Raw genomic sequence first — 14,611 nt, 5'->3', positions numbered from 1 at the left:
ATACCACATCTTCTTTATCCATTCATTTGTTGGTGGACATCTAGTTGGTTTCCACATCTTGGCTATTGTGAATAGTGCTGCAGTGAACATGGGAGTGCTAATATCTCTTCAAGATCAAGATCTTTTTTCAGTCCTTTTGGATAAATATCCAGAGGTGGGATTGTTGAATCACATGGTAGCTCTATTTTTTATTTTTTAAGGAATCTTCATAGCATTTTCCAAAGTGGCTGCAACATTTTGCATTCCCACCAATTGTTCAAAGGCTCCAATTTCTCCACATCCTCACCAATACTTGTCTTTTTCTTTTTTTAATAATAATTATTCTGATGGGTGTTTTGATTTGTGGTTTTGATTTGTGTTTCCCTGATAATTAATGATGGTGAGGTTTTTTTTTTTTTTCATATACCTGTTCACCATTAATGTGTCTTCTCTGGAGAAATGTTTATTCAGATCCTTAGCTCATTTCTGAATTGGGTTAGGTTTTTTGTTACTGAGTTGTATGAGTTCTTATATATTTTGGATATGAACCTCTTATCAGATATGATCTCCCATTTTGTCAGTTGCCTTTTCATTTTGATTGTTTCCTTTTCTATACAGAGGCTTTTTAGTTTGATGTAGTCCTACTCATTTATTTATTTATTTATTGCTAGTGCTTTTTATCAAAATATAGTCGATTTACAATGTTGTGCCAATTTCTTCTGTACAGCAAAGTGACCCAGTCATATACATATATATACACACACATACATTCTTTTTCTCATATTATCTTTCATCATGGTCTATCCCAAGAGATTGGATATAATTCTCTGTGCTATACAGTAGGACCTCATTACTTATCCATTCTAAATGTAATAGGTTGCATCTACTAACCTCAAACTCCCAGTCCATCTCACTCCCTCCTCCCTCCCCCTTGGCAACCACAAGTCTGTTCTCCATGTCTGTGAGTCTGTTTCTGTTTTGTATATGGATTCATTTGTGCCATATTTTAGATTCCAGATATAATTGATTCACATGGTATTTGTCTTTCTCTTTCTGATTTACTTCACTTAGTTTGAGAGTCTATAGTTACACCCATGTTGCTGCAAATGGCATTATTTTGTTCTTTTTATGCTGAGTAGTATTCCATAGTGTATATGTACCACATCTTAATCCTTTCATCTATTGATGGACATTTAGATTGTTTCCATGTTTTGGCTATTGTGAATAGTGCTGGAATAAACATAGGGGTGCATGTATCTTTTTGGATTATCTTTTTGTTTGAATATTTGACCAGGAGTAGATTGCTGGATCATATAGTAGTTCCATATTTAGTTTTCTGAGGAACCTCCATACTGTTTTCCATAGTGGTTGTACCAATTTACATTCCCACCAACAGTGTAGGAAGGTTACTTTTTCTCCACACCCTTTCCGGCATTTATTTATAGACTTATTAATGATGGCCATTCTGACTGGTGTCAAGTGGTACTTCATTGTAGTTTTGATTTGCATTTCTCTAATAATTAGTGCTGTTGAGCATCTTTTCATATGCCTAGTGGTCATCTAAATGTCTCCTTTGGAGAAATGTTTATTTTGGTCTTCCCATTTTTCAACTGGGTTGTTTGTTTTGTTATTGTTGAGTTGTTTGTATATTTTAGAAATTAAGCCCTTGACAGTTGCATTGGTTGAAAAGATTTTCTCCCATCCTGTGTGTTGTCTTTTCTTTTTCTTATGGTTTCCTTTCTGTGCAAAAGCTTTTGAGTTGAATGAGGTCCTATTGGTTTATTTTTTATTTTATTGTCATTATTCTAGGAAGTGGATCAAACAAGATATTGCTGCAATTTATGTCAAAGAGTGCCCTGCCTATGTTTTCCTCTAGGAGTTTTATAGTATATGGCCTTACTTTTGGGTCTTTAATCCATTTTGAGTTTATTTTTCTGTACGATGTTAGAGACTGTTCTATTTTCATTACTTTACGTATAGCTGTCCATTTTTCCCAGCACCACTTATTGAAGAGACTGTCTTTCCTCCACTATATGTTTTTGCATCCTTTATCATAGGTTAGTTGACCACAGGTCCTTGGGTTTATTTCTGGGCTTTCTATCCTGTTCCACTGATTTATATTTCTGTTTTAGTGTCAGTACCATATTATTATTTTTTTATCCTTTTAAGGCCACACCTAAGCATATGGAGGTTCCCAGGTTAGGGGTCAAATTGGAGCTATAGCCACTGGCCTACACCACAACAATGCCAGATCTGAGCATCAACTGCAATGTACACCACAGCTCATGATGATGCTGGATCCTTCACCCACTGAGCAAGGCCAGGGATTGAACCTGAGTCCTCATGGATGCTAGTCAGATTCAGTTCAGCTGAAGAACTCTGGTACCATACTGGTTTGATGACTGTGGCTTTACGGTATAATCTGAAGTCAGAAAGCCTGATTCTTCCAGTTGCATTTTTCTTTTTCAATGTTGCTTTGGATATTCAGGGTCTTTTATGTTTCTGTACAAATTTTAAAATATTTTGTTCTAGTTCTGTGAAGAATGTCATTGGGCAATTTGATAGGGATTGCATTGAAGCTATAGATTGCCTTGGGTAGTATAATCATTTTGATAATATTGATTTTTCCAGTCCAAGAGCATGGTATATCTTTCTATGTGTTTGTATCATTTTCGATTTCTTTCATCATTATCTTATAGTTTCCAGAGTACAGATCTTTTGTCACTTTGGGTTGGTTTATTCCTAAGTGTTTTACTCTTTTTGATGCAATAGTAAATGGGTTTGTTCCCCTAATTTCTCTTTCTGGTCTTTCCTTGTTAGTATATTGTAGAAATACAATAGATTTCCATGCATTAATTTTGTATCCTGTGACTTTACCAAATTCACTGATGAGATCTAACAGTTTTCTGGTAGTGTCCTTAGGATTTTCTAGATATAGTGTCATATCATCTGAAAACAGTGATAGCTCTCCTTTTCCAATTTGGATTACTTTTATGTATTTTTCTTCTCCAATTGCCATGGCTAGTATTTCCAAAACTATGTTGAATAAAAGTGGTGAAAGTGGACATCTTTGTTTTGTTCCTCATCTTAGTGGATATACTTTCAGTTTTTCACCATTGAGAATGATGTTAGCTGTGGGTTTGTCATATACAGCTTTTATTAGCTGAGGTAGGTTCCTTCTATGCCCACTTTCTGGATAGTTTTTGCTGCTATTACTTTTCACGTCATATCCATTATATCACTTCCAAGCCCAATGTCATGAAACTTTTCCTTGTGTTTTTTTCTAAGAGTTTTACAGTTTTAGGACTAATGGGTGGGTTTATTTCTTGGATCTCTATTCTGTTCTGTTGGCTTGTAAGTCTGTCTTTATGCCAGTGCCATACTGGGTTTTTTTGTTTGGTTGGTTGGTTGGTTGTTTTTTTTTTTTTTTGGTCTTTTTAGGGCCATACCTGTGGCATATGGAAGTTCCCAAGCTGGGGTTGAATCAGAGCTGCAGCTGCAAACCTATACCACAGCCACAGCAGTGCAGGATCTGAGCCTCATCTGCAACCTACACCACAGCTCACAGCAATGTTGGATGCTTTAACCCACTGAGTAAGGCCATGGATTGAACCTGCATCCTCATAGATACTAGTCGAGTTTGTTACCACTGAGCCATGACAGGAACTCTAGTGCCACATTTTTAATTGAAGCATAGTTAATGTACAATATTAAATAAGTTACAAATGTACAATACAGTGATTCACAATTTTTAAATGTTATACTCCATTTATAGTTATAAAATATTGGCTGTATTCCTTGTGTTGTACACTATATCTTTATAGCTTATTTTATATGTAATGGCTTGTACCTTAGTCCCCTACTCCTATACTGCACCTCACCCCTTCCCTCTCCCCACCAGTAACCATTAGTTTATTCTCTATATCTGTGAGTCTGTTTCTTTTCTGTTATATTTACTAGTTTGTTGTATTTTTTAGATTCCACATATAAGTGATATCATACAGTAATTGTCTTTCTGTCTCGATTTATTTCACTTAGCATAAATCCCTCTAAGTCCATCCATATTGTTTAAATGCCCAAATTTCCTTTTTATGGCTGTGTGTTTATTCCACATCTTTATTCATCTGTTGAGAAACACTTAGGTTACTTTCATATCTTGGCAATTGTAAATAATACTGCTGTGAATATTATGGTGCACATATCTTTTCAAATTAGTGTTTTTTGGGTTTTCAGTACCATACTGTTTTGATTTCTGTATCTTTGTACTATATTTTGAAACTAGGAACTTTGATGCTGCCAGCTTTGGTCTTCCTTCTCAAGATTGATTTGACTATGTGTCTTTAGATGGTTCTATATAAACTGCAGAGTTATTTTTTTTTCTATTTCTGTAAAAACTTTGTTTTCTTATACATTAAAATAATACCTAATCCTGAACTGGGTTCTACTTATAACAAGGAGAGACAACATGTACTTAAGAGTGTTATGTACACTATTCCCATAACATTCAGAGATACACTTTGTTCAGCGATGATTCTTTAATGTATTTAGAGCCCTGAAAGCTAATGGAGAAGTTATTATTGAAATCCCAACAAGAGCTTGTGAAGGACAAGAGAATGCTATCAAGTCACTGGAACATGTGCAATTTGAAGCAACAATTGAGTATTCCCGCAGAGGAGACCTCCATGTCACCCTCACTTCTGCTGCTGGTAAGTTTCAAGAAAAAAATTCAAGAACTTTTTCTAAACCATGTGTTTAAATTTTTAAGGGTAAATTAAAGGATTTCAAATCAATGATTTTTTTTTGGTTTATATATAGGCCTAAGACTCCCAAAAGATATTTTCAGGTCTTAAAATATGCTTTTGTTCTTTTCTTTTTATTTTTGGCATCAGAACTCTGCCCTGCTCATTCCAACTGATCCTTGGATAAGCAGAGAATGAGGTCTAATCAGATAATAACAATTAATAAACCCTTCTGGAGTTATGTATTTTCAAACTGTGTTCATTTTCCCAGGTCACCAATCTATCATTTCTCTCACGTAATCCATTACTGGAAGTTACTCTAAAATTAATTAAGCTGATAGATAAGACACATCCAAGAAATTGGTTGAAAAACTGAGAGTTCTAATCCATGGAAAAGAGGGGAAAAAAAAAAACTAACAAATTTTCCAAAATGATATCATTAAGGCCATATGATTTGATATACAAACATTTGCCCTTTCCTGAGAAGATACTAAGTCAGATAAAAAGATCATGGATGGGAAGGAGCTTGTGAAACATAAAGCCAAACACAACAAGGAGAAGCTGTCCTAGTACTTGTTCAAGTTTTAGTAGGTTTCAACTGACTAAATTCAATACCTATAGGTGATGTCTGAAAAAAAGATGAGCTATCCCCATGATGTCCTTTGAGGATATGAACTTCTGAGAGGTTTGGAGTAGGCATCATTAATTTTGGAATTATACTTTCTTGCTACCTTGGAAGTGGCCTTAAATATTGATGAATGCCTTCTCATCATCCTGATGGCCCATAGTTCATTTAACACTTTCTCTCCAACAGTATTATTTATTGATCTATGGAGAGCTTGATTTGAAAATAAGTTACTATTACTAGCAGTTTTAATATAACAAGAGATTAGTAAATGTTTAATTTTTTTATTATGTCTATGCTAGATTATAGCCTCAGGCACCTGTTAAATTTTCAAAATTTTCTGTTAAATTTCAAAATGACATTTCCAATAAAATGTATGTTAGGTCTTTGACTCTCTTCTTTAATGTAATTCATAAACATAGCTCTCTGAGTTCTTATTCAAATAAACCTTACTCAATATATTTACGCATTGTTTATTTTTCTACAATATTCATTGAGAACTTTTATATGCCAGACAATGTACTAAGTACTGTGAATAAAAACATTTTTTCCCTTGAGAATATCTTCATCCCAGTGTCATACTCAAAGGGAAAATAAAGAGGACTCATTTCTCCCAGTTTCCATTTTCAGTTATCAGATGCTAGAGTGTGTGCTAGTATCAGTGCTGTTAGGACACTCATTAACTTGTGTTTGTTGCATGAAACTAGGAACCGGCACTGTACTGTTGGCAGAAAGAGAGCGGGATACATCTCCTAATGGCTTTAAGAATTGGGACTTCATGTCTGTTCATACATGGGGAGAGAATCCCATAGGCACTTGGACTTTGCGAATTACAGACATGGTAAGTAGGAATGAAAGGATACAGACCACGTGCTCACTTTTAAACACTTTGAAGCACTTGTAGTAAAGTTTGTGTCATCAATAAGTGTCCATAGGAACTTTGACGACTCATTAAGAGGTAATGGGAAGGAAAGAAGTGTTTCAAGTTCTGTCCCCTTGGCTGTATCAGTGATAATTCTTTTAAAAAGTAGGCACTAGTCATATAAGAAGGAAGAAAAGGTATTTGATACACAATGCAATAGTGTAGGACAAATTCAAGTGTTCCCATGACAGAACATAGCCAGCCACATGACCCACTCAGCCACCAGAATCAGCTGTATTCACACATGCGTACTTAAATGCTCCACTGTGACACTCTGCTGGGGTCATATGAAGACTTTTACCAATATTTACTGCAGGGGCTATTTAGAAGTAGCTCACTTGTTAGACAATATGTCATATTAATAAGATTTTTGGGGGTTTGTTTTAGTTAGGAAACAAAAGCATTCCTCAGTTATCTGCTTTGCTAACACTCTGGTATTCTTCTATAATCATAATATATTGTCCCCCAAATACAGTGAGAAGTGTCTGAGCAAAAAGCTGAATGCAGTTGATTTATTTCATATCATTTCTCCTTCATTTCCTATATAATGGGCATACAAATGAACGGCGTTTCAGTCTGAGTTCTCCCAAGGTGGCAGTGCTATAAGTATCAGTAGCACCGGATTTAATGTCTAAACAACTTTTAAAAAGTAAATGATTTTAAATTCCTGGAGATGTCAATTAAATTAATACAAATTCTATACTCATTGTTACTTTTTTCCTCTGAGAATAGCTTTCACCTAAAAACTGTTAAAATTGTGATTTAGCAACACACGTTGTGAGAATTCCTGCTCTCTAGGGAGAACAAGAAAACATTTTTAGTTGATGGTCCTGTTCCTGACCTTGGCCTCCATTTTTTAACTCCATTTCACCAGAAGGAAACTCAGAAGACCTGCTTACCAAGATGGGACTATTTTATATCGTCTGCAATATCTGACTCTACCGTTTTAGATTTTTTAGATATTTTAGATTTCAGCACATTACTTTTAACCTAATTGTTAAAAGTAATGTGAATTATCGCTCCTTCTATAAATATACAGTTTGTAAGGACTAGTTAATGCTGAAGGCTTTTCATCATACTCCACAGACTTTTTTTTCCAATGGAATGTTTCTACAGGTTGATGACTGGTAAATATAATTCTCATTATAGAAGGTATGAATACATCCAACATGGAAAATAAGGTTCATGAAGAGAATTCTCCTTTTTTAGGGCTGCACCCACAGCATATGGAGATTCCCAGGCTAGGGGGGTCGAATTAGAGCTACAGCTGCCAGCCCACACTACAGCCACAGCAACGCAGGATCTGAGCTGTGTCTGCAACCTATACCACAGCTCACAACAACATCAGATCTTTAACCCACCGAGCAAGGCCAGGGATCGAACTCCTGCAACATCATGTTAATGGTTTGTAAATAGTTAATCAGTTTGTAAATCCTTGAACTTGTCATGAGTCCTTTTTTTTTGGCCACACTGGCAGCATGTGGAAGTTCCTAGGACAGGGATCAAACCTGTGCCAAAGCTGTAACCAGAGCCACATCAGTGACAACACTGACTCCTTAACCCATGGAGCCATGAGGGAACTCCTCAGCTATCCATTTTTATAGCAGGAGTGAGTCCAGTGATTTACGTCTTGCTACACAGTGCTCAGCACATGAATTACATGGAATTTTAAAATTAGATTTTAACTGTAAAATCTCTTTTAGCTTTTTGGAAGGAGTTTGTTTCATATTGCTTAGAACATACACTGAAATTACGTATGCTTATTCCTTAGTCTGGAAGAATGCAAAATGAAGGCAGAATCGTGAACTGGAAGCTGATTCTGCATGGCACCTCTTCCCAGCCAGAACACATGAAACAGCCCCGAGTGTACACGTCCTACAACACGGTGCAGAATGATCGCAGAGGCGTGGAGAAGGTGGTGGATTCCGAGGAGGTCTGTGCTGCTCTGTTCTTCCTGGAAGGTTCTTTTTTGAACCGTAGTAGACAACATAGTGGGCGAGGCAGCCCCTTACTTTTAAGCAGGAAGTGAGTCCAACATGTGTCCAGAGGAAGGAATAGGAGGCATTAAACTGTTTATTTTTCATAGGAAATTGTTTCATTCATTTATTCTTTTACCCAAAATTTAGAAATTAAAATTAATGAGTTAACCATCGTGGCTCAGCAGTTAGCGAACCCGACTAGCATCCATGAGGACACGGGTTTGATCCCTGGCCTCACTGAGTGGGTTAACGATCAGTGTTGCTGTGAACTGTAGTGTAGGTCGCAGACATGGCTCAGATCTCAGGTTGCTGTGTCTGTGGTGTAGCCGCGGCTACAGCTCCGACTGGAGCCCTAGCCTGGGAACCTCCATATGCTGCAGGTGCAGCCCTGAAAAGACAGAAAGACCAAAAAAGAAAAAAAAAAATTAATGAATTCAAAACCATTCAATTCTCTAACATGAATTTTTTGTTTATAAAAATACCAAATTTTAAAGAGAGCTGTCCTTTTGTATGATCACATACACCTAACATTTGAATTGCACTTAGTTTTTAGGCATTTTTCACACTTAAATTTTTCTCATTTAATCATCCTTGTAACCTAGAAGGGATAGACCTCAGTATGTCCATTTTGCTGAAAGAAGACCAAGGGTCAAGCGGTCAAGTCTTGCAGGCTTCTCTTTTCTAACTCCTTACCTTATACTTCTCAGCAACACCAGGAGAGCAATGGGATCACAATTTCTCTCAGGAAATTGCAGAGGATCCCTCTAGTCAGTCAGTTATATTCCGTCTCATCCTACCAAGGCCTCTGGCTTCTCTCTTATCAGATGGTGGCAGAAAACACATTTTCCTTATCTCTGTATCCCCCAGCCTCTACCCCAGTGCTCAGATGTGTTAGGTAGGTTATCAGCATTTCTTGCATGAGCTTCCTTGAATAGTTCTGGTTCTGTGCTGGGTTGGAAGATACAAAAATATTATTTATTCAAGAAACTTTTTTTCTTTTAACAATATTGAATTTGTTTTCTCTTTTTCAATCTGTATGCTTTTACTTCTTTTTTTACATTTTTCCTTTTTTTATCTTTTATTTATGTGTATATATTTTTTCCTACTGTACAGCATGGTGACTCATTTACACTTACATGTATACATTCTTATTCAAGAAACTTTTAGGGGTTCCTATCATGGCTCAGTGGTTAACAAATCCGACTAGGAACCATGAGGTTGCGGGTTTGGTCCCTGCCCTTGCTCAGTGGGTTAATGATCCGGCATTGCCGTGAGCTGTGGTGTAGGTTGCAGACGCGGTTCGGATCCCGTGTTGCTGTGGCTCTGGCATAGGCCGGTGGCTACAGCTCCAATTAGACCCCTAGCCTGGGAACCTCCATATGCCGCACGAGCGGCCCAAGAAATAGCAAAAAAAAAAAAACAAAAAACTTTTAAATGAGCTGTGTGAAGGCCTCAGTTCATATTCTGGCCCCAGTTATATTCTATAGAATAGCTTTCCTCTGGGACCCCACCCTGGAGGCCTCCTCCTCACAGTCCTTATGGGTATTTCTTCCTCCAAGATTCCTTAAGGAGTATTAAGAGGCCTCTGTGAATGTTAAAATATTGAAATACTTCCACAACAGTTGACAAAGAGCTGCTTCTCTGGTCTCTCCAGTTCCCCTGTTCCCAGCCCACCACCCCAGCCTCTTCCCAGTCCCCTTCTTACATCTCAGTGGCTGAAAGGGTAGCTCCTGACAGAGCAGGAGGCTTTCAGGAAGCTGCCTACACATGACAGCACTATTGGTGCCTCTGTGTGAGTTATTCCCTAATTTAATATCAGCTTCTTCCCAAAACATAGGCGAAAGACTGGTAAACTGTTCATTTTCCATAGGATGAAACCCTATTATTTTTTAAAATTTTTTTCACACAGAATTTAGAAATTAAAATTAATGAATTTAGTATTATTAAATTTCCTAACATGAGTGCTCCTACAGCAGACTGACAAGTGAAGGAGGCCGAGAGGTATGCGTTCTTACATACATCAGCGCATTCCTTCTCCAAAACCACTATAAATGGAGGGACTCTTATAGCCATTTTACAGCTGAAGTCCAGGGAGTTTAGAAAGGTGTCAAAGGTTCATCGTCAGTGAGAAAATGAGGACTGAAACCTGAGTCAATGCAAGTCCAAGCCCTGTGCTCTCTCCGTCCGCCCACCCCCACCCACTTCTTGAGGGGCAGGCAGTGGGCATATGCTGCTAAAAACAACAGCTTGGATGCTTCTCAATAATGATAATATTTACAATCCTACTTTATATATATATATATGTAAGTATATATAGTATATATAATACTTATACACTATATATAATACTTATTATATAACAATAATAGTGTTACTAAGTAATAACGGCTTGCCTCCTCCTAAATAATGAGCCTTCTCCCCTTTGCTGGTGGCTTTCTGTGTTTCAGGAGCAGCCCACACAGGAGAACCTGAATGAGAGCCCTCTGGTATCCAAAAGCCCCAGTGGCAGCAGTGTGGGGGGCCGAAGGGAAGAGCTGGCAGAGGGTGCCCCATCTGAGGCCATGCTCCGACTCCTGCAAAGTGCTTTCAGCAAAAACTCTGCCCCAAAGCAATCACCAAAGAAATCTGCAAGTGTGAAGCTCAACATTCCTTACGAAAATTTCTATGAAGCCCTGGAAAAGCTGAACCAACCTTCTCAGCTTAAAGACTCTGAGGACAGTCTGTATAACGACTATGTGGATGTTTTCTACAACACGAAGCCTTACAAGCACAGGGACGACCGGCTGCTACAAGCTCTGGTGGACATTCTAAGGGAGGAAAATTAACACAAGTGTGTGGTCCTAAGTTGGAAATGTTCATGCTTCTTCCTTCCCCTTAGATTTTTGCCTGTGTCTGAAGTAGGTGTTTTGTCATTGACTCTTCTGCTTATAATATTCCCTGTGGTACCTTTTCTTTTTCCTTCCAAACTGGATATTTCAAAGCTATGAGCTCAAGCAGTAAATCCAACATCCTGAATTGATTATAGCTCTTTCAAAACATGTCTTCCCTGCCTGTGCAAGTAAAATGTTTTGTTCTTTCTGGAGCCACGGTTCTCATGTGGTCCCTGTACCACATGAGAACGCCCCCTCGGGCCCTCCCATTTCATTTCTGCAAAGAAAAGGCATAACCTGGGCAGTAGATTAATTTGAAAAAGTAATCTGCAAAAGATGAGAGGAAGGAAGACTGTTGTTAATAGCTTGTCCCCTGTCGTTGCCATGTCATTATTGGGTTTGATGCCAGAGAAGGGTTTGGAAAGTCTCTACTGATAGAGTTCAATATCAGATTCATACCCTGGGCTTTTCTTCTCTACGTACTGCTCACTCAGGAAGTGGCCATGAGGTCATCTGGGGGAAAGACTTGGCTATTTAGATCCAGAAACTGGCCTCCAACCCAGCGTTGCCTGGTTTGAGCAGTTTTAAACCATTCTTCTTTGGTTGGTGTGCCATGGAGAAGTCTTCATGGACCTAAAGGTGGCGGTGACTCATGCTGTGAGCTCTGGCCTTCCTCTTCTCCTCCTGCCTTCTCTTTTCTCAGCCACAAACTAAATACTGAGAGAGCTATTTACACCACTTTCTAGGATAAACTTGTACCTGGGACTTGGCAGGTTCCTGGTCATAATTTTTTGTAATAATCATAATAAGAAACAACTCATAACTTGGAAAACCACTGTACTAACAGGAAACTATTCCTATTAGGGAGAGCTGATGGGAGGTTTTGTTTTGTTTTGTTTTGTTTTTAATTCTATTCATTAGAATAGGTTCTTCTGGATGTTAGAAACTGAGTGTTCATTTCTTGGCACTAAGCACCCTTCTCCAATCTTCCAGATCATAGGATCCAAGTTCTCAGCACATTGCTTCCAAGCCTCAATTTAGGACAGAAGCTGGCAGCCCAGAGGCAACATTTGTCCTTCAGGTAGATTTTGTTTGGCCTGTTAAATGTTTTTAAAATGTGAGTGATTATTGAAAATAAGAGATTTCCCGTAAAACCTGATTCTCAGACCCTACCTCATGGCAACAGTTGGCTGGAGCTGAGTAGCAGCTACCCAGCCAGTCTTGAACACCATGTCCCCATGATACCCTGTTCCATGCTGTTTACAGTGGCCACCTTACAGGTCAGCTAAATAGGCATTTAATTTTGTCCACTCTTGCACTAAATGAAGATGTACAAAGTGTAAATGCATTTGGCAAAAAATATCCCCAACTTCTTTCAGACAAGATTTGTATGATAATAATTATAACAATTTGTCATAATCCAACTAATTTATAGGCCAAAAAAAAATGGTATTTTAAACTCCTGAAAGTACCTCTGAAATCCTGTTTAACTTCTATGTTTAATCTCACCTCCCTCAGATGCTTAGTTATCCTAATTCATTAACTGCCAACTCCCTAGCTTCCCACTCACTGACATCCTCCCACTGAGCTTGCTGTTTGCAGTTCTTCCATGAAGCCTGAACTTCATCTGGCCACCTATGTACTAGACCAGGGAGAGAACTACTTTGAGCTAGATCAGGAAGACAACCCTAGCGTCTGGCAGGTTGCTTTAAACTGTGTTTGTAAGACAAACTTTCACCTCCTATTCTACATTTGTGTTTGTGCAGAATGAGGATTATTTCCAGGGCAACACAGCAAACTTGAAGGAGATTCGGCAGCATCCCTCTATCCTTGAAAGTATCATGTCGTTTGGCACATAGTGTTGGGTAGAATTTTTTAAATTGCAGCACATCAAAAACTATTAAATAAAGCTGAAAAGGACCAGAGAGTTATCAGATACATTTTCAACTGAAAAAATAAAGCTAAGGCCGAGAGAGGCCAATAGGAATAAATGAAAATTCATCCTATCCCCAATCCTAATCTAGTGCTAATTGAATGGCACTTTCGCTTTCATTCTTCTAACAGTATCTTTTCCTGGTTAAAACCCCAACCAACTCATTGGATTGTAGACAAAGGTTCACTCTAGAGAAGCTTTAATTGTTAAATAAAAGTCTTGTTTGAATGTTTCCAACCTGGAATATATTGTTCAGACATAAAATATTTTTGTCAGTCTTTCTTAGTGCCTGTGTGGATTTTTGTGAAAATGTAAAGAGGAAACTTATATAATATTCCCCTCAGAATTTTAAACTATATTTTCTTTACAGGTATTTGTAATGCTTTACCAAATGCTTTTATCAAACAGAATTTTAAAAGGTATAATAAATTATATTAAAAACCAAAATTTTCCTGAGGATAAGAAAGTTTCATCAATAAAATATTTTTGAAAGGCATGTCCTTCTGTCAGTGGGAAAAAAACGTGTAATATGTATGTGGTATGATATTAAAAATATTTGTCTAACAACCGAATATAATGTGTAGCTGAAATAAATATGTATGGTCCTAGCATTTTTAAGGGAATTCTTACATTATACACTTGATGTATTAACAAGAATATGTACACTATGCTTGTTAATCAAAAGAATAAATGGTTTCTCACTAAGTCAAAAAGAAAAAAGCTCATGTTGCCAACAAAAATAGGATCTTCTTTTCTCATTTTATTTCCCAAATGAACTGTAAAAAAAAAAAAAAAAAAAAAAAAAAGGTTTACATTAAGAAGTAAGACAGGCTTTCTTGAAGGCAATTTAAGAATCTACTTAAATAGGTGTATTCCATTTTCCTTTATAGACCAGTCTTGCAGCTTTTTGACAACATACAGAGTTATATGACTGAGCCTTAACTGAAGTGTTGAGGGAAGAAACAAACAAACAAAAACTACAGAGACTTAGTGCATGCGAGAGAAGTCCCATTCAACAGTCCCTCATCATGACTTTGTTTATAGGCCTGTGGCATATGGAGGTCCCCAGACTAGGGATCAAATTGGAGCTGTAGCTGCTGGCCTGCCCCACAGCCATAGCAACACAGGATATGAGCCACGTCTGTGACCTACACCACACCTCATGGCAATGCTGGATCCTTAACCCACTGACCAAGACCAGGGATTGAACCTGAGTCCTCATCGATGCTAATCAGATTTGTTTCCACTGAGCCACAATGAGAACTCCTGAAATTTTTATTTTTAAGGGTCTGTCTTAGCTTAGTTCCTCCTGAAAGCAGAGCCTCAGATGATGAATGACTGTGTACAGGTAGATATTTAGGAGCTAACAGTGGACAGTAAAAATGACTTACACATACCTGCAAGGAGCATGGAATGACACTGATCAGCATAAGACTTCCCAAAGACCAGAATGGGTGCTATAGCTGATACTGGCTTTGGTAGACGGTAGCTCAGAGCAGACACAAATGCTTCCCTCTCTCCCCCCACCCCCACCCCATCCAGTGCCTTCATAGTCTACTAGCCT

General features: G+C 38.0%; 1 protein-coding gene and 1 long non-coding RNA gene across 2 annotated transcripts in view; one reads left to right on the top strand and one right to left on the bottom strand.

The window, feature by feature from the left end:
• The window catches only part of PCSK1 (proprotein convertase subtilisin/kexin type 1), a gene marked incomplete at its 5' end in the record, with an annotated part of 45,914 nt that extends 32,164 nt beyond the window's left edge, over positions 1 to 13,750 (top strand). The window contains 4 exon segments of the mRNA NM_214038.1: positions 4,528 to 4,685; positions 6,051 to 6,184; positions 8,037 to 8,198; positions 10,692 to 13,750. Coding sequence (NP_999203.1) covers positions 4,528 to 4,685; positions 6,051 to 6,184; positions 8,037 to 8,198; positions 10,692 to 11,069 — 832 coding nt within the window. The 3' untranslated portion in view covers positions 11,070 to 13,750.
• LOC106508433 overlaps positions 1 to 14,611 on the bottom strand; it is a 661,471-nt gene that overhangs the window by 234,515 nt on the left and 412,345 nt on the right. The gene's annotated exons all lie outside the window — the stretch shown is intronic.

This window comes from Sus scrofa, chromosome 2 (genome assembly GCF_000003025.6).
Source record: "Sus scrofa isolate TJ Tabasco breed Duroc chromosome 2, Sscrofa11.1, whole genome shotgun sequence".
Lineage (NCBI taxonomy): Eukaryota > Metazoa > Chordata > Mammalia > Artiodactyla > Suidae > Sus > Sus scrofa.
Note: the sequence above shows the minus strand (reverse complement) of the source record. Positions and strands in the feature narration are given on the sequence as shown.